This window comes from Macrobrachium rosenbergii, chromosome 16 (assembly GCF_040412425.1).
Source record: "Macrobrachium rosenbergii isolate ZJJX-2024 chromosome 16, ASM4041242v1, whole genome shotgun sequence".
Classification (NCBI taxonomy): Eukaryota; Metazoa; Arthropoda; class Malacostraca; order Decapoda; family Palaemonidae; genus Macrobrachium; species Macrobrachium rosenbergii.
Window position 1 is genome coordinate 17,461,226 of NC_089756.1, and position 27,196 is coordinate 17,488,421.

General features: G+C 38.8%; 2 protein-coding genes across 3 annotated transcripts in view; both read left to right on the top strand.

Annotated features, from left to right (window-relative positions):
• Positions 1–2,770, top strand: part of LOC136847122 (uncharacterized) — a 59,265-nt gene extending 56,495 nt beyond the window's left edge. For both annotated transcript variants that reach the window (XM_067118477.1, XM_067118478.1), the window contains 2 exons: positions 2,254–2,376; positions 2,758–2,770. In XM_067118477.1, the coding sequence (XP_066974578.1) occupies positions 2,254–2,258 (5 nt within the window). In that variant the 3' untranslated portion in view covers positions 2,259–2,376; positions 2,758–2,770. The remainder of the gene's footprint in view (positions 1–2,253; positions 2,377–2,757) is intronic.
• Positions 2,771–15,526: 12,756 nt separating this feature from the next.
• Positions 15,527–17,425, top strand: LOC136846888 (protein enabled homolog). The gene is made up of 2 exons (XM_067118139.1): positions 15,527–15,618; positions 16,963–17,425. Exons 1-2 carry the CDS (start codon positions 15,527–15,529, stop codon positions 17,423–17,425), a joined length of 555 nt encoding a protein of 184 aa, XP_066974240.1.
• The last annotated feature ends 9,771 nt before the right edge of the window (positions 17,426–27,196 follow it).

Genomic DNA, 27,196 nt, shown 5'->3' on the forward strand with positions numbered 1-27,196 from the left:
GTCAGTAGACGAAGCTGGCATTATGCCAACATGGGCTCTGGCTCTCCTGGGGCAGCAGCCTCTAATCATGAGAGAGAGATTCCTTTGCAGATAACAGTCAACTCAAGAATCCTGAAAACAATCTCTAATATTTTTTTCATTTTTCCCCCAGCTTACGGACTTTAAGCCTGTCAAGGACTGAGTTTACTAAGACTTGCGTTTAATAGAGGTTGAGTTTGCTGGTTGACATCAATATCAAGACTGCATTTACTAAAGAATGATTAAGTTAGAAAATTAAAGACTGACTGGGGTGAGATTATGACTTGTGAAAGACTGAGCAATTATCATCGTCGAAATGTCAGACTCGGAACCGAGAGCGCACGGGCAGCTGACCTACACCTCCTCGCTCACTTTGGGGTCTTTGAAAAAGACCCCTGGATGTCGAGAGGAGAACCCAGAATCTCGGGAAGAGAACCCAGGCTCTAGACCCTATATCGACGAAAGAACAGACGTTGGCGAGATGGATGACGATGACCAAACGAACGAGGCGAAAGAGAGAGAAGAAGAAGAGAGGCAAGGAAATGTTACTTGGGGTAGGGTGGACGAAGATTCTTTTTCGATACTGTCGTCAGAGTCTCCTCACGATTCCGAATTAGAGAGCCAAATGATTCCTGATTCCGAAGAGGAGTTCCAGGACGTCGTGCGGACCCTTCGTCATTATAGGAGGGGGAGGAAAAGGAGGAGAAGAGGAGGAGGAGGACGACGCCGTGCAAGATCCCCGAGCGTCGACTCGAACTGCTCCTGTTCGTCGTGTGGCTCGTCGGAGAATTCCTTCTTCGGAACCCAAGAAGGACCTCCTGGAGGGGAAGGCACCTCCTACAGGCGGCTGTACTTGTGGCTCGGAGGTGCTAAATACTTGTAAGTTGAATAATGTGTGTGAATAATTCTAGTGAGCAGGACTCGCAACTAGCAATTCCAACTTAGCACCAGATATGTTCATACAGGTTGCAAAATTGACGTTACGTACATGGCGGTTCGTGAGACTTCAGTTTTGCTACCATTTACGATATAAAGAATTAGGTACTTAATCCAGATTTCGGCGGCAAGATTCTAAAAGATGCTTGTAAAGAATGGCTCGTTTGACGCTGCTTTTAATCATTGCCAACCAAAGACTTGCATTGCTCAAAAGATCTCGGCCAGGAAATCCATCAATTAACATACCAAGTACGGGGCACCTAACCGGAAATACGAACGTCATTGTTACAGTAGTTGTCAAGTTAATACGGTCCCAGTAGGGAGGCAGTGCCGTCAATGCACATCTCGTGGTACACTGTAGGCATTACCAAAGGGTGTTAGCAGCGTCCCTTCGGCCCCTAGCCGAACCCACTTTTCACCCTCTTACTTTATTTCCGTTTCCACTTCCGTTCTTCGATCTTGCTGCCCAGCATCTCTAACTACTAGGCCTACTTCTTAGCGCAACTGTGGCGTTTTCCAGTTCCACCTTTAGATCCTTATACTTCATAAGCTTTATTTTCTGTATTTCTTCATTTTGCTGTCAAACACCTCCAACTCCTCCTTTTCACTGTTTTGAGAGCTGAACGGGTAGAAGTGCTTGGTGTGACAGTCAATATTGCGCAAAGTTCAGTTGAAGTAAATACCATTTATTTTCGCTTATTACCAGACCTCCGGTACAGGCAATGATTCGTCTGTCGTCTGCTATTAAAGAGAGGCTTTTCGCATGCGTTAAAATCTGAAGTATAGAACGTGAAATAGTGCTAGTAATCTCGCACAGATAAAGAACACGAAACTACGATTGCTGAAAACAGATAAAATGAAGGGAAACATATTTCAAATATCAAAATCCAAATCTGGATTACACGAAACCGGTTACTTTAGTATATTTAAAATCAGCAATAGAGTGCTCAAAGAGACTAAAAAGGTTTAATCTCTTAACAATAATTACACAATGAATCTGAATTGTAGAGAAGAGAGAATTAACTATCCAGGTACAGAATTGCACAGATGACTAACAAATACCATAATCTTTTATAGGATGAGAAAAAGTGACGTCTAGTAAGAGCAGAAGAAAAAATGTCCAGGTGCAAACTTGCTCAGGCTGCTAAGAGAGAAATAAGCCACCAGAGGAGAAAAAGTGGCGTTCAGTGGAAGCAAAAAAAAAAAAAAAAAAGGCCTCATTTGATCGGATTTTCTTCACTCCATACGACACTGAAGATTTTATTATTTAGTATTTTTTTAATTTATTTTTTTGCGCAGGCTAGACCCTGTCATCTACGGCTCCATGCTGATTACTGTCCTGTTGACGGGCGCCGCTATCTGGGCATCCCAGAAGGATAAGCAGAAAGATCAGGTCGCTGGGAAGAAAATGCTGAAGTGGACGTAAGTTGGAAGGTTTTTTTTTTATGTAAAAAAATTAAAATCTGTAGGATCATGGTGCTATAGCCATGACCTTTTCGTTGGGGGAATATGCAATAGAATTGAATTGTTTAAATTTTTTATAAGGTCATTAATTTTCTGAACAGTTATCGGAAAACTGGTGTAATAATACTTTAATTTTTTTTTTAAACGGTTTATAAAGCGAAATATTTCATCCATCTTTGTTTTCATATATTAACGATTGGATTTGTTGATTGACTGTAAGTTATCTGGCGTTACTGATGATAGAATGGGAGAAGTAATTTTGTGGTTAGTTGTTAGAGTGAAGATAACATAGAGGATGGTCTTTATCAAGTTTTCAAGACCGTGAACGTTCCCTTCCAGAATACCCTTAATGGCGGTGACCAGTCTTATCGCGTTCATTTGGCAAGCAATATGGCGCCTGTTAATATGGAAGGGGTATGGAAAGGTAAGAGACTGTATGTATATGTATACTGCGTTTATAAATCAGAACATCACCTCACCCTTGTTTCACCACATGTAATAACCATCTTCATTTCAGGGCGACCACATTGAGACTCGCAGGAACATGATCCGGGTGGCCCAGAGGAACGAGCTCATATACACGATCAGGGGAGCCATGTAAGTACTTATTAGGCCAAGTATACTGTAGATATACATCTATCTCATAAGTGCTCTGTTTTACTTAAGAATCTTGGAAGTTTATTATTGCTTCTGTTTTTTTCTGGTTTTCTTTCTCTATTCTCTCGCCATTGGGCTAGATCGTCCGCCTCGTCGGACTCCCGGCATTGGAAACGAAAAGGCGAAGGATTGTTAAAACAATCCAAAGTAAAGGTTGACTTTTGCGTTTTTTTTTTTTTTTAAGTAACAAACTCTCACCGCGGGTCATTGTTCTGCCGCATTCAATACTGCGCATAGGCTTTAGAAAGTTTAGAGCATCTAATTTTGTACTGAGATAACTGTCTTGTTTGTTTATTAGGCTTATATAGGAGGTTCTGTATAGTATTTGCGTCAAGAATTAGGTTTATCTACAGAGATCATGATTTGAACTAAGGGTATTGTCATAAATATTCTCTTGTTCCTGGTTAGGACTAAAGTTAAGTTAAGGGTCTTGTACATAATACTCTAGAATCACGCCAAATCTAAAAGCTGTCAGGGTATCGTTTTCAAGGTATTGTTGCCTCTGAGACTAGGGCACTGTCATTTTTTGTAACATTCATGTCAAAGACTATAGTAATCGTCTGACCACTGCCATTTCACACATGGTTTGTGTTTACATACAAATTCATATCTTCACTTTTTAATTCGGTGCTAAAACGGTTTTTTTTTTTTTATTTCACGTTATTTGCTACTTGAATCTGAAAGATGCCACAGAATGGCTCCCGCCAAATTGCTATAACCTGTTGCTCAATCTGCCATGCTCTATCGCCCACAGTTATGCCCCAGTGGGCTTGAAGCCTTGCGACGGTGCAGTCGGGGAAAAGAAACCCAAGCAAATGTACGAGGTTGTCGGGTGGGAGAGCGAGTTCGACTCCGAAACGTACTTCGACAGCGACCTGGAACCAGACGGGCAGTACAAGAGAGATCTTGTTCCATACAGAGAGGCTGAGGACAGTGTCTCTAGGGACAATCGGAATATCTACACCCGCAGGGCGTGGTTCAGAGATGTTCCCATCGTGTGGTGGGACGTGTGGAATAAGTCTACCAGGTATTCTGGCTTCATGTCCAAGATTGGGAGTTGAATTCTAGGATATCAATGGATGGAGTCATTTTGCTTGTGAATAATGCGTTATACTGCAAATATGGCATGTAAGCATGGTATCAAGTCCTTTCTTGCAAATATATGTTTTATTCAGATCCAAAGAATCAGTTAAAAGTTTTGCTATTCATGTGTTTAAGGGGAGGTAAAGGGTACCCCTATTTATAGGCTTATTCTATCAAGAATTATCTCCTCTTTCCAAAGGACTGTTTCTAGACCTATGATTTTTGCTTTTGGAAACCAATCATAATTATACCTTTGTATATCATTGACTTCTCTTATTTCTTCCATACACAGTCATTTTATAGTATTCTATTCTTTTCTGTGGAAGCTTGCATAGTATTCAGTTACTCTGACCTTCGGGAAAACAGCCCCATCAATAATTAGTACCATGCTAATGCGAAATTGATCTTTTTCCACAATGCACTTATGAAATACTGATTTGATGTACATACAGGCAAAGTTTCTGGTATATCAATAATCATGAGCAATAACCAAGAACAATGAGTATTACCCTTTTTTACTGAATCATTACTTGTAATGACATATTCCAGAAACCTCCATTCTGTAGGCTGCATTTTCAGTTAAAATATTATGATTTGATTTTTTGTCATAATAACAATAATTAGGTCAAATGCTTTTGTATTCAGATAGGGGAATAATAATAATAATAATAATAATAATAATAATAATAATAATAATAATGTAATAAAAATCCATAGTTATATAGTAAACTACATTACTATGTAAAATAGTTTACTATATAATTGTGGATTTTTTTACACATTATTTTTCATGAGATTGTGAATTTCTTAGCAATAATAATAATAATAATAGTAATAAATTTTATTTCAGCTCAAGGCCATTTACATGGAACATACAAAGTAAAGACTTTAACATACAAACATTGTAGACACATGAGATATCATGATAAAAAATGACAATCGGCAATATCCACACAGTTGCTGAAGAAGTAGAAAAAAACAGTATTCAAATAATGGTAATGACAGTAATAACATTAAGACTAATAGTAAAAAAATAATAAAAATTATAACAATTAAAAAACAGGAAATTAAATTTCCAGCTGGGTACCTCAGGTGGTTACAGAAGTCAGGTCCAGAAGGCTAAATACTCGGATATTCTATAATCAGCAGATTTATTTATTAAGATCAGTCATCTCCTTCAGGTACTTGGACAAGCTGTGAAAACCTCACACGAAAATTAGACATGAATTAAGCGTAACTTTAAAAAAAATGTAGATGAAATGGCTGCGGACTCAGAGGTAGAGTGTTCAGGTACTTCGAGAAGTTGATAACTTACTCTTGACGGAAAGGTAAGTTATTTGGATACTTTGAGAACTTATGTACAGTATGTTTTATTGTCACGAGAACTTAAGTGTAGTATGTTTTGTTATCACAGATTACTAAATCTTGAAGATTCATGCTAATATCACAGTTAAATCGCTCGAGTGTCTTTGGCAGGTAAACTTAACACATCATAAAGGCACGGGAAGTTTAGGGTCCCTGAGAACTTGACTAGAAAGCATGATAAAATCGCATGACATAACACTATTCAGGCACTTGAAGAAGTTAGCTAGAAGTATTAACATGCGCTGGATTATTCTGGCAATTTGAGAAATTTAGATAGATAGATAGATAGATAGACAAACAGACAGACAGACAGACATACGGATGCCAGTCCAGCGTGTCACGTTAGTATTATTAGAAAAGAGAGAGAGAGAGAGAGAGAGAGAGAGAGAGAGAGAGGTAAGGAGAAGGGGTTCAGATTAGGCCGAGTAGGAAGTGTGAGAGAGAGAGAGAGAGAGAGAGAGAGAGAGAGAGAGAGAGAGAGAGAGAGAGAGTCCTTGTGTCGAATATGAATGGATCGTAGGCCTAGAGCAACGTGTATGGGGGGCTATTGATGCCAGTCCCGTCGAGACTGGCCTGTCCCGCCGTCCTTTCAGCATGTTTTAATGACTGGCGCGTCTTGCACAGGCCGACTCCTTTTTACATGCTTCTATTTAACTGGACTTCTGCCTCTGTCTGCCTGTTTGGGTCAAATCTTGTAACTCAGTTTTCGACCTGTTCCCTTCGCCCGGTGGACTTGAAATTTCCCTCTCCCCTCCCCCTTCCAAAGCACACATCAAGTGTTAATTTAGCTTTGTCCTCCCCTCCCCTGCCACCTTCCCTCCTCCCGCCCCTTCCTCCTCCACCCCCTTCCCATTTTCCTCCCCCCTCTCCTCCATCTTCCCTCCCCCTCCCCTTTCCTCTTCCCCCCTCACCTTCATACTCCCCCTTCCCTTCCTTCCCTTCGCCCCTCCTCCCCGTATATCAATTTCATTAACTGCAATCATACATCGGTTACAATTTCTGTCAAAACTAAAAAGTATAAAATATAAAAAATTTTAAACATCCTTTTATTAAAATGCACTATAAAGTAAAAATTAATTATATGAGACACACCAGGATTTCATTACAATTAGTCATGTCTAACAAAAATAAAAGCGTGGGCACCAAACATGGAAGGAAATGCTACAAGAAAAGAAATAATGTTTTTTTTTTTATTTCTCGTAACATTTCCTTCCATGTTTGGGGCCCGTGCTTTTATTTTTGTAGTCATTATTAATTGTAAGAAAATCCTGGTGCGTCTCAAAAAATGAATTTTTTACCGTTTATGCATTTTAATAAAAGCGTGTTTTCGATTTTTTTTTATATTTTTTTTATGAAGACCTAGGCTGATGGATAGAAATAAAATCACGGTTCTTTTTTCAATGTAAAATTTAGTTCCTAACTTGTTCAATGATACAGACATAAATGTGTACGTTCAAGGCTCATTGTGCATATCTGTACATCTGTATTTGCCTCCAGTTTGATATATATGTGAAATATCTCGCTATACTGTACGCTAACAAAACCAACTGAAATACAGTACAATAAAATGTCATTGAGTACTAGAAAAAGATGAAATATTCAGTAGTATTCTTCTTCTTCTTCTTCTTTTAACGTGCCTTATTCCCATTTTTGTATGGGGTAAGCACGATGCCTTCTTTGAAGGACTTTTTGATTTGGCTTTGGGGTAGACCTGTGGTCTCGATCGGCTGCCCTGCCTGACATCGCTTAGACCCCGGTACGTATGTTTCATGTATCATACCCGACCCAACGCCCTTTCTTCCCAGCAGCGAGAAGTTATTGCGCGGGTATGGCGAGAGTTCGAGACATGTGACATGTTTGTTATGTTTTTAGGTGTTGTAGTGGTTTTTGTTTTGTGTGTGTATTTAGTGTGTAACATCCATTTGCTTTTTAAGCAAACCTATATAAAGGAGTATAATAGAACAAAAGGTCTCCGAAGGCATCATCAGTCATTCTTAAATAATTTCTTTTTTCTCTTTCTCAGCCATGACTTCATCCATACTTTACGCTTTTTCTGGCAGATTTCTTATTCGTATTCGACATTATTGCACTAATAATCTTCCTTTTACTTGGTGCCATGATTTAATACGCTCTAAATCAAAGGGTGGAAACTTACTACCAGGAGACCATAGGAGTGACAGGAGCACGTCCACTGCATATTCATCTGCCCTCTCGAAACATGCGTAGAGCAAGTCATCTGCGTGTGTGGGCAATACCCAAGCCGACTGGAGCGCGCACAAGTCCCGGCAGGACAAACCCGATGCCAGTCGCGTACGTGTATGGCCAGCTAGTCTGGTTTGCGACTCGGGAAAAATTCAAGAGAATTCTGATATTCTATAAACTTAGCAAGTTTGGCCAACCCTGGTCTAGACCGATCACTTCGTACTCCTTTGTCCATCGGCAGTAGAAGAAGGTTCCTTCCTCACGCAGGTCTCCTGCAAGAAAGACGAAAACTATCAGTATACGGCGGTTTCATGGGATTTCCCTGAAAGGACTGATTTCATACGTAAGTCTGGCTTGACAATCAGAAAGGTCGCTGATGCGTAACATACATTAATTTAGAAGGAAATGCAGATGAAATCTTCTTACTTGCCATCCAGACTTACGTAAAAATACTCAATTACAAACATGCAGTTATACACACACACACACACACACACATATATATATATATATATTTGTTTCAAGATTATAAATGCATATATATACATATAATATACATACACACACATATATATATACCTGTACAGTATATATAGATATATATATACAGTATATATATATATAGATATATATATATATATATATATATATATATATATATATATATATATATATATATATATATATATATATATATATATATATATATATATATATATATATATATATATATATATATAATCTTGAAGCAGAATTCTGAAATATGAAAAGCATATTCAAATACTAGTCAAGTCATAAATTATGGATAAAATAGATCAAATCTTAGACAGATAAAATATGCACTCAAGATTTAAAAAAAAATATATACGAAATAAAGCGCTTTCTTGAATGCAGTAGAAAGAAGAATTTCATGAAGGATTTGAGAAGTGAAGGGCCAAAGAGGTAGAAGGACCAGCCTTCAAACCCCAAGTAAGTTGTATAAAAGTGGCTTTGACAAAGATGGACTGCACTGGGGGAAGGGTCCGGTGTTCTAGGCGAGTAAAAAAAAAAAAAGAAATCTAAAATTGATGACTTAAATTTCTACATTATTAAGTTTAGATCTATTATTTCCAAATAGTTTGTAGGTCCATCTGTATGTTTATTTTTATTTCGTTTTACTTTTTTTCACTAGTGCGAGACCTATTCTATGGACTCTTGATTTAAGAAGCAAAAACTAAAATTTCATGGCTGCATGAATGAAAGGAAAGCTGAAGAAGCTTTATTGTTAATTCCTCCAACATACCCACCCTCCTAGGAGAGCTGTTAATCAGCTCAGTGGTCTGGTAAAACTAAGGTATACTAACTAACTAACTAGAGCGTTTCAACTTCCAACCTAAGACCAGCAGCTTTGCTTTCAGCTTCCTGAATTTTTTTCCGTAGAGCTTCAGTCTCCCGTTTTTGAAGTTGCCTGTGCTGCCAAGCTTTAATGGCTTTCAGGCGTCTCTTTTCCATGACCTCATCTTCAAACGGCTGGGTGACCTCGTAGAGTTTTACCCTCTTTTGCCTCCGGGAACTTGCTGGAGCAGTGGGCGAACTAGCGTCTGCCTTGGGTCCCCGTCCTCTCTTCCTCTTTCGAGGCACCTCTTCAATAGCCACTACATTAATCACGACCTCATCTCCGTCTTTCGAATTGTCCTCTGCTGCCACCGAGATACTGCCGCTGCCTGAAGGGGCAGCAGGTGGTGGGTGACTTGCTGCCTGCAGCATTGAGACTACTTCTGTTCCTGTTGTTGTTGTGTCCAGGCCACCACTCCGTCCGGGGACATCATCTACTGCTGAGCCGGGATCAAACATGGCTGAGTCTAGGCTTTCCCTCACAGCAGCTCTGGTTGTGTTTATATCTGCAGGGAAAATTAAAACTTAATTACTAAGTCATGATAATCATTTTCCACTGCATTGTATATTTGTCGAAACAACATCAAACAAAAAACATGAACTAAAAATTACAGAAACACCAACTAGACGAGCATTGCTTTAGGTAAATTGCTATATTTACTGTAAGTTACAGATGAAAAAAAAAAAATCACTGATCTCCAGGAACTTGACAACACGTGTAATGAAGTGAAATTTGTTACAATTATATATAGAATAAGAAAAGTGACCCCTTCTTTACTGTAAGTCAGAAAGGAAAACAAAAACAGTAGATAAAAGATTTCATCATATAATCAAATGCAAATACATTTTCGTAATCAATCGAAGTAAATTGTATAAATAGGATAAAGAGTACTCCCGTTCGCAATGATTATCTCTGCAGAGTGACCTAATTCATATTGATAATTGCATTCTGTCATTTGATTTGAAATTCAAAATGAATGAATACCGCCTAAGATTTACTTAGAGCGGCATACTGTCGGCAGCTACACTAGCGGATCCAGAAAAATTTCGTGGGGGCCACCAATTTTCATATTATACATACATATATATATGTTATATACTATACAAATATATAAAGAGAGAGAAAGAGAGAGAGAGAGAGGGATAATGCATGCATTTTATTTAGAAATCGGTTGTTGATATCTGAAGTATTTACTCACCGTTAGAATATTATGTGCGATGATCGATAACCTATAAACATTTTGGGATATAGATTACCATAATGTTTACCACTCTGTTGGTCGCGAGTTCGACTCTCCGACCAGCCAGTGAAGAACAAGAGGAATTTGTTTCTGGTGATAGAAATTAATTTCTCGCTATAATGTGGTTCGGATTCCACAATAAGCTGTAGGTCCCGTTGCTAGGTAACCAATTGGTTCTTAGCCACGTAAAAATAAATCTAATCCTTCGGGCCAGCTGTTCATCAGCTCAGTGGTCTGGTTAAACTAAGATATACTTAACTTAAGTGCTTGAAATATTATATTCGAACAGATGAATGACGATGACAACACTATCAATGGGACAAATACGATAGTTGTACGTTACTTTAAAACTTTTTCCCATTTTTATATTTATCATTTATGTTATTATTATCGAAATCTTCAGTATTATTATTTTGTCATTTTTTTAATTGGGGGGGGGGGGGGTGCACATGCCCAGGTACGCCCTCCCCCGGATCCGCTAGTGGGTAAAAACAAAATAAATTCCCTACTTTTTTTTATGATTCCAATTTTAACCGTTCTTTTAGGCATTCCCGTTTTCTATAATTCCTCTCCCTGCGAGCATATAGTGTGCGTTTTGCTCAATAGATGGCGGGAGCCTTCAGCCTTGTTTACTTGAAGGATCTGATTGTGAGTGTGCACGCTTGCAGTAATTACGTCAAATTTTTGCCGCCTCTTTACCTTCCACAAAAGTAATGAATGACGAAGAAACCAGTAACGATAATCATGAAGACCTAATGAATTAAGGAAATGAAAATAGCATATATATATATATATATATATATATATATATATATATACTATATATATATATATATATATATATATATATATATATATATATATATATATATATATATATTATTAAAAGGACCTCATTCAAACTGGATGGTATCTAATGGAGTTTTTATTCAAAAATGTGCAGAAGCTTAAGGGAACTAGATAAGAACAAAAATGGGGATGAAGCAGCTTTTTGCAGGGGGGCCATGTGGGCGGGGATTAGGTCGAACAGATTCGTGTTTCCGGAGAGGTTACGTAAGGCCCTTGATAGGTTAGGAAAATACAAGGACATAAAGATTTGTAAGGCAGACAAAGGGGGGGCGGTTGTAGTAATGGACGCCGCAGAATACGAGAATAAGTTAGAACAACTGTTAAACGATGAAAACACATATGAGGCTTGCAACAAAAAACCGGACATTAGAGAGAAAAGAATTAGAACATAGAGCAAAATCAGTGGAAAGTCCAGAGATCCCATATATTGATGGTAGCCCTAAGATCCACAAGGAAGGGTGCCCGCTAAGACCGATCGTGGCATCGACGAGATCACCGCAGAGGAGGCTGGAGAAATTTCTTTCCAACATAATGGGAAAATGGGTAGGCTTAGTATCCGAAGGGCATTTAAAACATAACATGAACCTGATAGACGAATTATCCAAAATTAACGTAAAAGACTGCAAATTTGCAAGTTTGGATATAACTTCCCTGTTCACTAACGTACCAGTAAAGACGACGATGGAAATAATAAAAAAGAATATGGAGGAGGGGGTCTATACATGCGACATAGATCAGGACGTTTTAATAAAAATGCTAACAGCGGCCCTCAGCGTTAATGTTTTCAAGTGGGGCGAAAACCATTATATACAAAAAAATGGCGTGGCCATGGGTTCAAGTCTTTCACCAATTCTAGCTAATATCTTTATGGAATGGTTTGAAAAGGAAGAGGTGGGCAAAGTAAATAAAGGAACTTAAACATCGTAAAATGGGTAAGATACGTGGATGACATCTTGATCATTTACAAGGGAGAAAGGGAAGATCTACATAAGTTTTTAGAAAACATAAATAAACTAAATGAACACATCAAGTTTACATTAGAAGAAGAGAAGGAGGGAGAAATTCCTTTCTTGGATGTCCTGGTCAAGAGGGTAGGGGAGAATTTAAAATTCAAGGTATATAGGAAGAAGACACACACCAATTCATACATACATAGGTTCTCCAGTCATAGGAAAGAAATAAAAATAGGATTAATGACAGGGTTGGCCATCAGGGCTTATAGGATTTGCAGTCCCGAATTTTTAGACGAAGAGTTGGATTACCTGAGGGAGAGTTTTAGGAGATTAGGCTACCCTAAGTATTGGTGGGAGTGGGCACATATCAAAGCAAGGAAAAACTATTTTGGGGAGAGGGAAAGGATAGAAAAGGAACATTTGGTAGGAAAGAAAATAATTACAGTCCCGGACAACAACTCTGTTGCACCCATCAACAGGAAGCTAAATAATTTCAAATTGATAGGCAGCTACAAAAACACTATTAGGAATAAAATAGTTAGAAACAAAAAGTCGGTAGAGGGGGAAGAGATTAGAGGGGGGGTTTATATGGCAGGGTGTCTAGACTATGAAGAAGAGTACTATGGCGAAACTGGCAAATCATGTAAAGAGCGAAGCAAACAACATCTGCAGAACATAAGGCATTATAATCAGACGTCGGCAGTTGCCAAACACTGTTGGGAAAATGATCACAGAATAGACTGGGAAAATATGAGTTTTCTGTACAGGAACACCAACAAAACATCTAGACTGGTTGTAGAGAACGCCTTCATAACTTGCGCCAACAACACGATGGCAGGGAACACCGGAAACGGCTTTGAAGACAGCATATCTAGAAAAATCGTATACTCCACAGTAGCAAGGAAACGAAGAAAAAACGTAAGAGAACGCACGGAAAACGGTCACCTAGGAGGAAGGATCAGAGAAAGACCAAGGTCAAGAGGGGGTGGAGGTCACACAGGAAGAGCTAGGCGATTATAGGATTAAAAGTACCCAGCACACAGATATAAATACAGCCGGAATACGCGTCTGCTCATTGTACGGATACTTGATAATGTGGACTGTTTGTCCAAGAAAGCTTGTAACTTTTTGAATAAAAACTCCATTAGATACCATCCAGTTTGAATGAGGTCCTTTTAGTAATTCTACTAATGCACAGAACAATTGTGTATGTGATAAAGTTAATATATATATATATATATATATATATATATATATATATATATATATATATATATATATATATATATATATATATGTATGTATGTGTATATATATATATATATATATATATATATATATATATATATATATATATATATATATATATATATATATATATATATATATCATGATCAGACAAATCCAATGAGGGGTGTAAGTGTGGGTTATCCTCGTCCATTCTCGTGCCTTGCTTTCAAGTTCCGAGAATGAGAACAGCAACAAAGTACAACCTTGATAAAAGTTGTAAAGCTGAGCGTCGCGACTCTCGCGAGGCGGAGCTCTCTTGCATAATTATATCTGAGCAAAACGTATTCGAGGCTGGGTGTCGCCGGGAGTAGCCAATGGGAAAACTCTCAAGACGTCAGCTTGATTTCTATTGCCCAGGAAATCTTACAGAACGAATTATACTTCATAAGATACGTATGCATATTCAATATACAAAAAAGAAATAACCAAGAAATAGCGCGCTACGATTAAAATGAAAACGTATCAGAAAATGGACGGGTATCTGATCGTATTGCAAAGCAATAATGATTTTGAGTAATTTTTGCTGTGAAAGTAGACGTTGACTTTATATAAATCGATTTAAGAAACTAGCTGAAGGATTTCAAAGGTTGCTAAAACATGAGAGAGAGAGAGAGAGAGAGAGAGAGAGAGAGAGAGAGAGAGAGAGAGAGAGAGAGAGAGTTATTACTGTAAATAGTAGGTGAGATATGTAATGATAATAAGTCCGTTATCATGTAACACTCAAGTCACAGAAGTGTTTTGTGCCCGTTAGGACTGAATATTAACAGGGATGAGCTTTATTTAATCGCCGTTTTAAGAAAAGCAAACATTTCCTAGCATATCAGTCAATCAACCAATCATTTCCTGTGGCACCCACGGGGATGCATAAGGTTTAGCGTATGCATTTCAAAATTTTAATACACATATATATATAAATATATATATATATATATATATATATATATATATATATATATATATATATAGTCACAATGTGTACAAGTATCTGGTTATTACACAATTAATCACAGAATTAAAAAATTTACCTCACTTCAGCCAGATACCTGAACTCTCATAACAGTAAAAATTATGACTGAGTACTCTAAAGGTAACAGTGATCCCTTATGAAGCTTAATTAATCACGTGAAAAACCAAACTAAGTTTATCAAAACAAGTGTGAGATATCAACAATTAAACAAGGACTGTACTAGAGCAAAAGGGCATCACCACATCAAACAACTTTAACTGTTTCCCTGGTCTTAATTCACTTCAGCAAAACTAAAGGAAAAAACGTTTATCACCTTGCCTTATGCACACAATTAATCCTATTCACTGGTGGTCAACAAATGAAACACTGTTTTTAAAAACTTCAAATAGAAAAATTTATTTTTAAATTTAAAATTTATAATTAGAATTCACATTTGAAAAATTTACTATTACTTGAAAACAACACAAAAATTTAATTAATTCTAGAGTTAAATTATTAAACAAAACTAAATTGCAAAATTTTAATTTATCAAGAAATTAAATTAATAAAGCAAATTTAAACTATCAAGAATTACTCAAGATTTGAAAAGAAAATCTTAGTAAATGAAAATTAAATCAAGTATGCAATGTTAAATTATCAAGAAATATTTAAAATGCTAAGTAAATAAATGATAAATCACCAGTACATATAATGTGAAAAATCAAGAGATAGCAAACACAATAACTCACAAAAATACTCAAAAGATTTGCCAATAATAATTTCACAAAGACAAAAATTCTCAATATACCTTATTATACCATGGTAATAGCAAGTAAAATTCACTTTACCTTACACAAGATTGAGAAAACTTTCGCAAAATCGCAGCTGTTTGAGATTCACAAAAAACACTTTTTTGTATGGCGCTGTTACTAAATATATACACTTTTCCTACATTCAGATCTCAAAAGCTAAGATTAATACCAGTGACCACACTAACACTTTACATTAATAATTTCTCTCTTTTGAAGAGAGAGAGAGAGAGAGAGAGAGAGAGAGAGAGAGAGAGAGAGAGAGAGAGACCAACGAGAACGGTCTCTGAAACCAGAATGAAAAAAATTTTGGATTCCAGTTAGAAATGAAACAACCAGATGACATCATTAAGGCATTTTGGGAATGAGATACAAGAGAAAATTCTAGAAGAAGGAACTAACGTATTAGAACAATACAGGATCAGAGCAATGTAATCTTAAACATGACACAATTGCCATATGCTTCAGTTCAACACTTGTTGACATTTCTCAAAAAGATACACGTTTTTACCAGAAAATCGTATGGGACACCTGTAACATTGCAAAATCATTCGTCTTCCTCTCGTATGGGACAAAGCTTACAACTCTATTGCTATTCCCAACCTGTCAACACGTGAATCAAAACAAAGCGCTCACTTATCGTAACTGATGACAGATGGCACATCTGGTCTAAAGCTCGAATCTCTCTCTCCCGCTACTACGCTATTATCAAAAAAGATATTATTAATTCTAAATTACACTGTTAAGTTATCGAAATCACTAACTCTTTTGAGATCTATCATTACACTACATACAATGTTTCAACAATTATTATTATTACACAGAACACATGATAAATAGAAGAGCAAATGTATCAAAATTATGGGATGATATACATATTAAAAGGCAACATCATGAATATATATATATATATATATATATATATATATATATATATATATATATATATATATATATATATATATATATATATATATATATATATATATATATATATATATATATATATATATATATATACATACATACATACATATATATAAATACATATATCTCTGTTCATCGTGAACAATTCCAAGTCCATCTGAGGCTCCTTATCCATACATTTGAACAATCCAAGTCCTCACGGGACCCCTTATCCGTTCATCATGAACAAATCTAAGTCCATCCAAAACTTCTTATCCATTCATTTGAACAACCCAAGTGCTTACGGGACCCCTTATCCATTCATTGCGAACAATTCTAGGTTAATCCGAGACTCCTTATCTGTTCATTCGAACAATCCAAGTCCTTGCGGGACCTCTTATCCATTTATCGCGAACAACCTAAGTCCATACAAGGCTTCTTATCCATTCATTTGAGCACTCCATGTCCTTATGGGACCCCTTATCCATTCATTACCATCCAAGTCCATCCAAGACTTCTTATCCATTCATTTGAACACCTCGCGTCCTTGGGGTACCCCCTCATGCGTCCATTTTGGACTACTCGAAATCCTTACATGATTTCCCAAATCCACTCATTGGAACAAACCTTGAGTCTTTTAGACCATACTAAATCAGTTCATCATGAACAACCCTATATTATCACCTTTTAGCACAATCCTAAGTTCCCTGGAACAAACCATGTCGTTCATTCCAAATGTACCTAGGTCACTCGGGTCAAAATCAGACCATGTGCCAGTGCCACCTCACCCGAAGGGTACTCTTTCTTGCTCGTAGCACAGCCACTGGCCCCCACCCCAAGTCCTAAGACCTTATTGTTATTCCCAAAAGGCCACACCCATCTCAGCACCCTCTCAAGTGGACTAAGGCATCCAGATCCCAGCAAAATGAGGAGCTCAAGTTCTACATGGATGCTGGTAAGGAGTTGGAACTAATGGGCCAAGAACTGAGGGAGTGGGTCCAAGAGAGGCTAAACTCTGCCAAGAAACAAAGGGAGAAGGAAAGATTAGCTCAGGAGAAATGGGAAGAGGCAGAAAGTGCTGAGAAGGAGAAGGAAAGATTAGCTCAGGAGAAATGGGACGAGGCAGCAAGACAGGAGAAGGAGAAAGACAGAACAGAGAAGGAGGAAGAAAGATTAGCTCAGGAGAAACGGGAAGAGGCAGAAAGGCAGGAGAAGGAAAAAGAAAGGCTGGAGAAGGAGAAAAAAAGACAGGAGAAGGAGAAAGAAAGATTAGCTCAGGAGAAACAGGAAGAGGCAGAGAGAGCGTGCCCTTGCAGCCCAAAGAGGGCATAACCCAGCAACTACCTCCCTCACTCAACCCTCGGCAGTATCAGCTCACTAATAATAAAATGGGATGAAGTTGAACCTGAAGCCTGGCTCAACCATGTTGAAAAGGTCCTGGCGACCTTTAAGCTCTCTCCCTCAAGGAAGCACCTTGAGGGAAAGGGTGCCACTGCATTCATTGCTTTCCCCCCTGAGGATCAAGGAAACCTTGCCCTCGTCCACCAAGCCATTGTAAAAGCCTTCGAGATTACTCTTGACCATTGGAGGTGAGGTAGCGGTGGAGAAACATGCCAAAAGAAGCAGGCCATACCTGGTCCGAGTGGATCTTCAAGAAAACCCAAGCCTTAAAACAATGGCTAGACGCCCTCAAAGCCACTAGTGTGGAGGACATCCTTGAACTTATCCAGCTTGAGGACTTCCTATTCTATGCACCGCCAGCTCTCGCTACTCATCTATGCAATAAGGCTCATAAAACAGTGTCCGAGGTGCAGTTGTTGGGCTATCTGAGACATCAACCAACCTTATCTTAGTTCCATAGACAAAATTATATATACCCATCATCGCATCCTGCAACCAACTCTCAACAACCTCGCAAGAATGGACACCCCCCAAAGAAACTAGTGTGTGGACACTGTAAAAGAACAGGGCACCCCACTGAACAGTGCTGCTTGAAGGCTGAGAATCAGCCAGAAACACCCTCAAGTTCCCAAATGGGGCAACACCCCAACGAGCCATGTCTGGCTCTTGGATGAAAAGCATAGGGCCTTCTCCCCCCCAAATGGGAGAGTGCCAAGCAAAGATTATAACAGAAATTATTGTACCACCTGTAAGGCCTATGGCACTCTGCCCTATGGGCAAAATGCCCTAATAAAACAAGTACACCCACCATTGCTTTGGCAGTTACAAATCCAAAATCCTTAGGCCCTACAACTTAGGGTCCGATATCTGTGAAACCTCCTTGAGGTAATTACCCAGCACACCAGGTCACAGCATTTGATGACTCTGGCGTGCAAATCTCCCTGATACAAGAAGACAAGTCCCCTGTAACGAGTTGTTGCTCGTTAAGCAGTTTAAGATATAATTGTTTAGCATCCTTTACTACCTAACTATTTATTTATGTAAATAGCTGTTATGATAATTATCTTACATAAAGTTAAACCTTACTGTTAAACCTAAAGGGCAGTATTCCTTTGGAGTTTGGAGCATTAGCTTACGTTCATGGCTCTACTGTATATTTGACTTATACCAATAAAGTCTTGGATTATTATGAAGAAGGTTTACTCTCCAACGTATCACATGGTGGCAGCGGTATTTTAATGGACCCATACGTGCAGAAATACCAGGATGTCTTCGTTTCACAGTCTTCCGCCACCCGCCAGTTTCAATGTGGATGATAGGAATGCAGCAGAAAGGTGGAGGGAATGGCGAGAAAGGTGGAAGTGCTATGCTGCCGCAACAGAGTTAAGTAAAAAGACTCCCGAAGTGCAAGTTTCTGTGTTACTTACAGTTATTGGGCCTGAGGCTCATAAAGTTTTCAGCACATTTCAACTTTCTGATGAAGATCGGAAAGATCAGAATGCAGTGCTGGCAGCATTTGAAAAATATTTTCACCCAAGCAAAAACACTGCATTTGAACGTTACCGTTTCAATATTCGGGCACAGATGGATGTGAAACACGGTTTTTGGCATGTGCCTTTGGAGGAGGAGAGCTCGTACTTAACAACTTTTAATACTCCATTTGGACATTACCGCTGGCTGAGAATGCCATTTGGAATATGCTCGGCACCGGAAGTTTTTCAGCGTTGTATGCATCAGCTGATTGAGGGACTTGAGAAAATTGAGGTAATTGCAGACGACTTTTTGGTGTATGGAAAAGGAGCTACTGACATAGAGGCTACAAATGATCATGATAGAAATCTTCAGTCCTTTATCAGGCGCTGTGAAGAGCGAAACGTGGTACTGGGAACTGATAAACTCCAATTGAGACAAACTGAAGTTTCATTTATGGGTCATGTAGCAACAGACAAAAGATTAAAACCAGGACCTGAGAAAGTGAAAGCTTTAGTGGAGATGCCAGCACCTAAAGATGTTGCAGGGGTACGAAGATTTCTTGGAATGGTGCAATACCTAGCTAAATTTCTGCCTAAATTAGCTGAACTGACCGCTCCTTTGAGGGATCTTCTGCACAAGAACTCTGAATTTGTGTGGCAGGATGTTCAAGAAAAAGCTTTCAAAGCTGTTAAAGAGGCAGCCAGTAAAACATCTGTTCTACGTTATTATAGTTTAATTTCAGAGGTTACTATTCAGTGTGATGCATCCCAGTATGGAGTTGGAGCAGCCCTTTTGCAGAATGGCCAGCCCATGGCTTTTGCATCCAGAAGTTTGTCAGAGGCAGAGCAGCGTTATGCACAAATTGAAAAGGAATGTCTAGCTATTGTTTTTGCATGTGAAAGGTTTCACCATTATGTATATGGACGGGACAAGGTCACGGTGCATTCTGACCACCAACCACTGGAGTTAATTTTCAAGAAACCGTTAGCAGCAGCCCCAGCTAGGCTTCAGAGGATGTTGCTACATCTGCAGTATTATGCTTTGGAGGTTAAGTATGTCAAAGGAAAACACAAGTACATTGCTGACACATTAAGCCGTGCGTTCTTGCCTAATTGCTCTGAAAATTCTGTATTTGTAAATTACCTTGAAACTGTAAAAAATGAGGCTACAACACTGATCGGAGATACCTTGATGATCACAGATGACAGATTGCAAGAGATAAAAGCTCACAGTGGAAGTGATAGTAATCTTCAAGCAGTTGCAAAAATGATCAGAGAAGGATGGCCAGATGCTAGAAATAAAGCTCGTGAGTGTGCTAGAGCTTTTTATAATTATAGAGATGAACTGCATACTGAAGATGGTTTAGTGTTCAAAGGAAATCGTTTAATTGTTCCTAAGAGTCTCAGGAAACAGATGTTGGACATTGCACATCAAGGACACATTGGAGTGGAGGGTTGTCTAAGAAGGATGAGAGAAGCGCTGTTCTGGCCGGGAATGTCCTCGGATCTGAAAGCATTGGTTCAACAGTGTGATGCTTGTTTGTCAATTAGAGACCTTCCTCCTAAAGAACCGATGAAAAGTCATGAGTTTGCCCTTCGTCCATGGTCAAAAGTAGGAGCTGATCTATGTTATATTGATAATCGGATACTCCTTATAGTAGCTGATTATTTTAGCAGTTTTCTTGAAGTATCAAGAGTAAATAATACGACATCTACTGCCATCGTTAGAGAACTACAAATTACATTTTCTCGTCATGGAATACCGGACCAGTTAGTAACAGATAATGGGCCACAGTTTATCACACCAGAATTTCGTTCTTTTGCAAAGACATGGTCTTTTGAACACATTACTTCTAGTCCAAGGTATGCACAATCAAATGGAAAGGCTGAGAATGCCGTGAAAATAGTAAAGAAAATGTTCACAAAGTGTAAACTGACTGGAGAATCAGAGTTTTTGGCTTTACTTAATTGGAATAACACGGCAACAGAAGGCATGTTGACTAGCCCAGCCCAAAGACTTATGGGTAGACGTTGTAAAACTATCATGCCCTGCATGTCATCATTACTAAAGCCTAGATATCCTACACAGCAAGATTCTTTAGTTATCTTGGAAAAAAAGGACAAGCAGGCCCATTACTGTAACAGAGGGACATGTGCATTGAAGCCTATACCCGCAGGAGAGGTGGTACGCCTCAGACTACCAGGTAGTAAGATATGGACTCCTGCGCTTTGCATGGGAGAAGTCGCTCCTAGATCTTACAAAGTCGAGGTGGGAAATAGAGAGTATAGAAGAAATCGACGGCAGTTATTGGCTACATGAGAGAGATGTTCGGATGACTTGGAGAACACTGAGGTTGATACTGACGAGCAATTGGACGATAATGATCTGGAACAGATCTTACAAGAGCAGAGTTTGATACGGAGCTGCAGTCCACAACAGAAAGAAAAGAGTAAACCTGAGCTGAGAAGCGAAGATGCCTGTGAGCCACTTGTCGTTAAAGAAGCCTATTTGGAGGACAATGTTCTTAAGACATCCGAGCCTGAAATCCAAAACAGACGTTCAACACGCTTCAAGAGTAAACCTAAACGTTATGGCATAGATGATTATTGATAGTACATGTACATTAAAGTTTATTTGTATATTAATGACTGTTTTCAGCATTTGTATTTATATATATATTTATTTTATTGATTATTAAACTAATTTACTGTACATGCAAACTTCTTTTAGAAGAAGGGGAGATGTAACAAGTTGTTGCTCGTTAAGCAGTTTAAGATATAATTGTTTAGCATCCTTTACTACCTAACTATTTATTTATGTAAATAGCTGTTATGATAATTATCTTACATAAAGTTAAACCTTACTGTTAAACCTAAAGGGCAGTATTCCTTTTGAGTTTGGAGCATTAGCTTACGTTCATGGCTCTACTGTATATTTGACTTATACCAATAAAGTCTTGGATTATTATGAAGAAGGTTTACTCTCCAACGTATCACACCCCCATGGGGCTAACGTTGACTGACGTAAACTTGTGACAATTGAAAGTATCAATCACCTTAAATTGATACTCCCTACTGTTCAGTTGAGTCACAATACCTCACAGATCCAAAATCTGCACTCTTGTGGTAGCAAGCTCCATTTGTGGAGGTTATGACCTCCTTCTGGGACAAGACTACCAGACCCCCCTCTAAATTACGACAATCCAGGGGTCCAGACCCATCAAATCATTCCTCAGGCATGAATAAGCCTCACAAACTTGCCTTAACTCCACTGCCAGTGTGATCTCAGTGCCCTGAGCAGTGCCAAGCTCCATCCGATCAAATTTCAAATCTCCATCATGTGCCAGGCCGTGCCCTATTGCCAGTGCCAAGGCATCTCATATTTCTTCCTCCTGGAGATCCCAAATTTGACACAAAATCTCTACCAGTGCCGCTTGAGTGTCCTGGACAGTGCCACGTTCCACCCATCGTGGACATTGAAGAAATTCCAGAAATGATTCCTGTGCCTGGACCTGCCTTAGTGCCAGTGCCAGTGCCTGAGCATGCCATAGATCCTCCTTTGAGAGATCCCAATCCGGATCGTCTCTTTCCCCCTGGCTTGGCACCTCTGCCAGTACCGGTATGAGAGCCAACCCAAGGTATTCTCGGGTACCCTCTGGATTCCTCCGACCACCATGGAAACTCACCCAAAGGTGTGGCCTCGCAACCCATGCCTGAGGCGGTTATCGTGACCTGCGAGCCTCTCACGCCCACCACAACCTCTTCCTCTCTTTCCCAGTCGTTCGCAGACCTGAGTATGAGTAAGGATTCTGCCATATCTCAACTGGCTGATGAACTCAAGGAACTGCGATGACTCATGGTAGAGCTTGCAAAGAATACCCCTGCTTTGGCTGTCAAAGAAGCCGGAATAGGTGGCACTCACATTTCTTCCTTGGATTCGGTTCCACCAAGCCCCCTAACCAAGTCAAACCATTGACCTAAAAAAGTTCCATAGAAGAAAGGTCACGGGCATAGAAAACTCCAGGTAGCCTAAAGAGAGCCTTGAGCTCCCCTGGCATTAGTGCCAATCTGGCACAGTGCCTCACCTTTATCTTACAAAGAACTTTGGCACCTCTATCCAGAAGAGCGTGCCAGGTTCCTTCACCAATTTATTTTCCTTATACTTTGTACCTTAATTTCTTTGCGTATTTTTCTCTTTTACCCATTAGATAATTTTTGTTTCTTTACCAAATCTCTTAATTTAACGTTTTGGCAACCTTGCCCATTCATGAACCCATTTGCGAAGCCTTGTAACGGCTCATCACTTTTACCTTGCTTCTCACTCTGCCAATGCAGAGTTGCAATTTGCCAGATATTCAAGTAATATAAGCCCCTTGACTTCCCTTCCCATATAAGTGCCAATATGGCACAGTGCCATTACCGTACATATTGGCAGATGCTCATACCAGAGGGGTCACACCCTCTGACTATCTTTCGATGCCCTTTTGTGTTAAAGAAAAAACCTAGCCATTTTTCATAGGCTAAGGAATATAATCTTGGCAAATTAATCATAATTTTTCATTAACAAGAATTGCTAATTCTTGCATCTGTCATCTGTTTTCTTTGTTATTCCCTTGTGATATAAATCTCAAGTTCCTGACTTGCAAACTTGTGTAAATTACATAATTGATTACATCACGCATGTAGATAAGCGCCACAAGGCACCCACGATGTAGTGCCATGTTATCAGTCTAACACATCAATGGCTCCCCAAAGTGTAAGATATTTCCTTCTAGTTACTGTCCTCTTTCCTTGTAATTTACGAACCCCTGGTTCTCCGTAGCCAATATTACGTACTGATACCCCACATGCACAGAAGCGTCACTCTTATGTATCATGGCATCACCTAATATAAGTCCATGATTACTCCATTATCCTACCTCTTCAAGGCAAAATAACCTCATGACCTTGTAATTCAAAGCTATTGCTAATAAGTGCATGGAGCATTTTAAAAATAACCTTATTAACCCCTTATTGCTGTATTTTGATGTGTTAACAAGTAACAGTCTCACTTCATTTTGTGTTCCTTGAATGCTGCTTAGTATCATTTTAAACTGAGAGTATTAGCATTGTCAGCAGCATAGTTAATTCTGCGAGTAGAGTAAATGTCATACGCGATTTTCTTTGTTGTTTGGGGCTGATCTTTCCCAGATGAATTAAAATTTAGAATAATGTAACCCAAAGGTTGTGAAGTGAGGATAACTTGTCAGATGAGCTCACATGATTGTAGCCATTCCAACCCAATCTAGGGTGTGAATGTCAACTGGGTTGGAAAGGTGTAATGAGGTAAACCTTGCACACGCCATCTCATCCTCCAAGATGTAGAGTAAGAAGTAAAATAAGAACATTTCACATTCTATACAAATAATGTGTATTATTTTAATTTAAATGGTAAAAGGTTAACTGTTGGCACGATTTACCCCTATTGACTCCTCTCACTACTACCCTTCTGGGTGATCCCTTAATCACTTTTTCTTTGTCCAAGTGACTCCACAAGACCTTCAATTCAGGTGCTGTTCTGTGGGAGATGCTAACTGTGCCTCAGTCAAAAGAGAAAAGTGACTCCATGTGACTGTCGCCATCTCAAACACCTGGGCCATGATGCCCCACACCCCACGTGCTCCGCCGACATACAGTGCCACCTACAAGAAGTCAAGGTTCTTATGTCAGTCACGTCCCTGTAAATCTTGTCCTATTTTTTCGTTTCCTTTCATAGTGCGATATACCTACAGCAAGACCTGTATTGCTTTTATTTTGTGTTATGTTAATTTACGAATCAGTGAAGACAGTGTAACGTAATTGTTTAAAATTACAGTTACCGGAGTCGAGTTCTTTTTTAGGCATCTTCTGTGCAATTCCTCGATTCCTTGATCAAAGCGCCTTACTGTAGCTATGTAACTACGTGTGCTGTCGATTGCAGATAAGAGTTAGCCTGCTATGGACCTGTTATCATCTTCTGTGCACAGTGACATAACCACTGTTTCTTCTCCCCTGTGGTGCCCTTTGAAGCAGGCCCCTTTGAGTTTCTTCAGAGAATTAACCATTTGTTTGTAAATCTTATTACGCAACAGGACTTTGTCCCTGTCCCATTCTTCTGATATGTGTGTTTTTCTAATGTGAGTACAATTAATTATTTGAAACCTAGGTGTTTACGTAATAACTTCCCCCTTTTGAAGAAGGCCCTCAGCCGAACTCCTTTTGTAGGGTTTTGACTGAGCCCATTATTAGAGTCAGATTTTGCCTGCATAGCCTTCAGCTACAAACATATCAATGTATATCAACACACAAACACACACACACACACACACACACACACACACATATATATATATATATATATATATATATATATATATATATATATATATATATATATATATATATATATATGAAAAAGAAGCATAGGCAGAATCAAAGTCTAAATAAAAAGGAAGTCACTGCGAATAACGCCATTGACTTCAGTTGGTCCTCAGTGACGTCAGATCCTATTTATAAAACTACAAACTCACGGCCTATCTGTCATGACCGTGCATGAGGGACTTGGCTTTGTTCCGGAAGGCCAACAAAACGTTTTGGTCTAAAAGCAAAGTGCATGTGGGAGTGTCTGGATCTCATCAGAATTCTCGATACGTACGTCTCCCAAATGTAGTGTCAGCTAAGGATATTGGTAAGAATTGCATTTTCAGACGTCAGAAATACTACAGCCAGTACCTAGTCGATGTTAGGTTCAATTTTTAGAACTGTCCGTGAACCGAATCACTTCCCTTCCCCGTATTTCGTATTAATATGCTATGGACAGGATTGATTCTTAGGCTGAATCTATAGGGCGACGAAACTAAGAAGAAGAAACAATAGGAAAAACGTAAAGTACAGTGGGGAAACTGTAGGTCCCAGAGACTCATTAGAACAATACTACTCATGGTATGCTTGTGAGCAATTTGGTCGCCTCAGCAGGTTCGAATGGTTACAGTTCCGACTACCAAAATATGGACCATCACACTGTAGCGGTTGATGGAATCGCCTCCTTTAGGGCATTCATAGACACTACACACAAACACATATAGCATATATATATATATATATATATATATATATATATATATATATATATATATATATATATATGTGTGTGTGTGTGTGTGTGTGTGTGTGTGTGTGTGTGTGTGTGTATATAATATATGTATAAATCCTTCCCTATCTTATCCCCTTGGAAGATGTGGCGCCAGAAAGCATTACCATTTCTGTTTCCAGTAAGTATTTTTGGGATGAGGCTGATAGCCTTGCGCCTGCGCAAAGTATGTTCAGAATACTCAGGTCCCCACGGTGTCTTGCTTTCCTTGGTATGTGTTTGCATGGGTCCGTATTAGCATGCTAAGGCCAGTGAATTAAGACAAACATTACAATACACTTCCAGAACTGTATGAAGAATCTGTAGGAACCTGTAGTCATGAGCTAGTGGTAATTTTATCATTATAGTATACTAACCAAAGTAAACGTATCCGTGACGTCACGCTCGACTTGATAAATTAAAGGCTGTTCAAGCATAGTAATCCCAGTTCAGTCTTTGCGATATTTATTGATTTGTTATTTTTAGTGAATCTGTACTTTATTTAAATCCATTATATTTATTCTGCTTGTTTTTTTTAAATTTATGGGAATCCTGTCCCCTGAAAACTTGAACAGATTCAATAATAATAATAATAATAATCATGTCCAACCGGCACTTCAGTGAAGTTCATTTCCCCACTCCAAACAAACTAACCTGTGAAACTTGCCTCTCTGTACAAAGCACTTATAAAGTAATAGTAATATCTACATAAATATGTAGATATATTAGAGGCAAGGTCTTTGGTGCGCTACAAATCATAAACAATTCAACGCAAGACTTCACTTAAACAACACCTCTGATCACATATTCCAGGGGCCTTCATTTAGTAAGCTTTATATCCAGTCAAAATGTCTTGCTTTTAATTGTCTTAAAAGCCTCAGTCAAGGGTACTCAGGTCATCTTAGAATTTTGTCGGGGTCAGACCAGAATGAAATAGAATGCATTGGAGAAACAAGTCCACTGTTATGGATCTGCAAAGATATACTTGAATATAAAGCTAAACAGAACTTTCGAGAATTTGCACGACTGAAAAGGGGATTCGTACAGATTCTCGGAAGGTCTCTGTTGTGCTTTATTTTTACA

Excerpts from the sequence above, each read along its gene's own strand:
- LOC136846888 (XM_067118139.1), top strand. The coding sequence starts at position 15,527 with ATGACATCATTAAGGCATTTTGGGAATGAGATACAAGAGAAAATTCTA. Across the intron at positions 15,619-16,962 it reads CAATACAGGATCAGAGCAAT|GCCACACCCATCTCAGCACC; the intron begins GTAATCTTAAAC and ends TATTCCCAAAAG.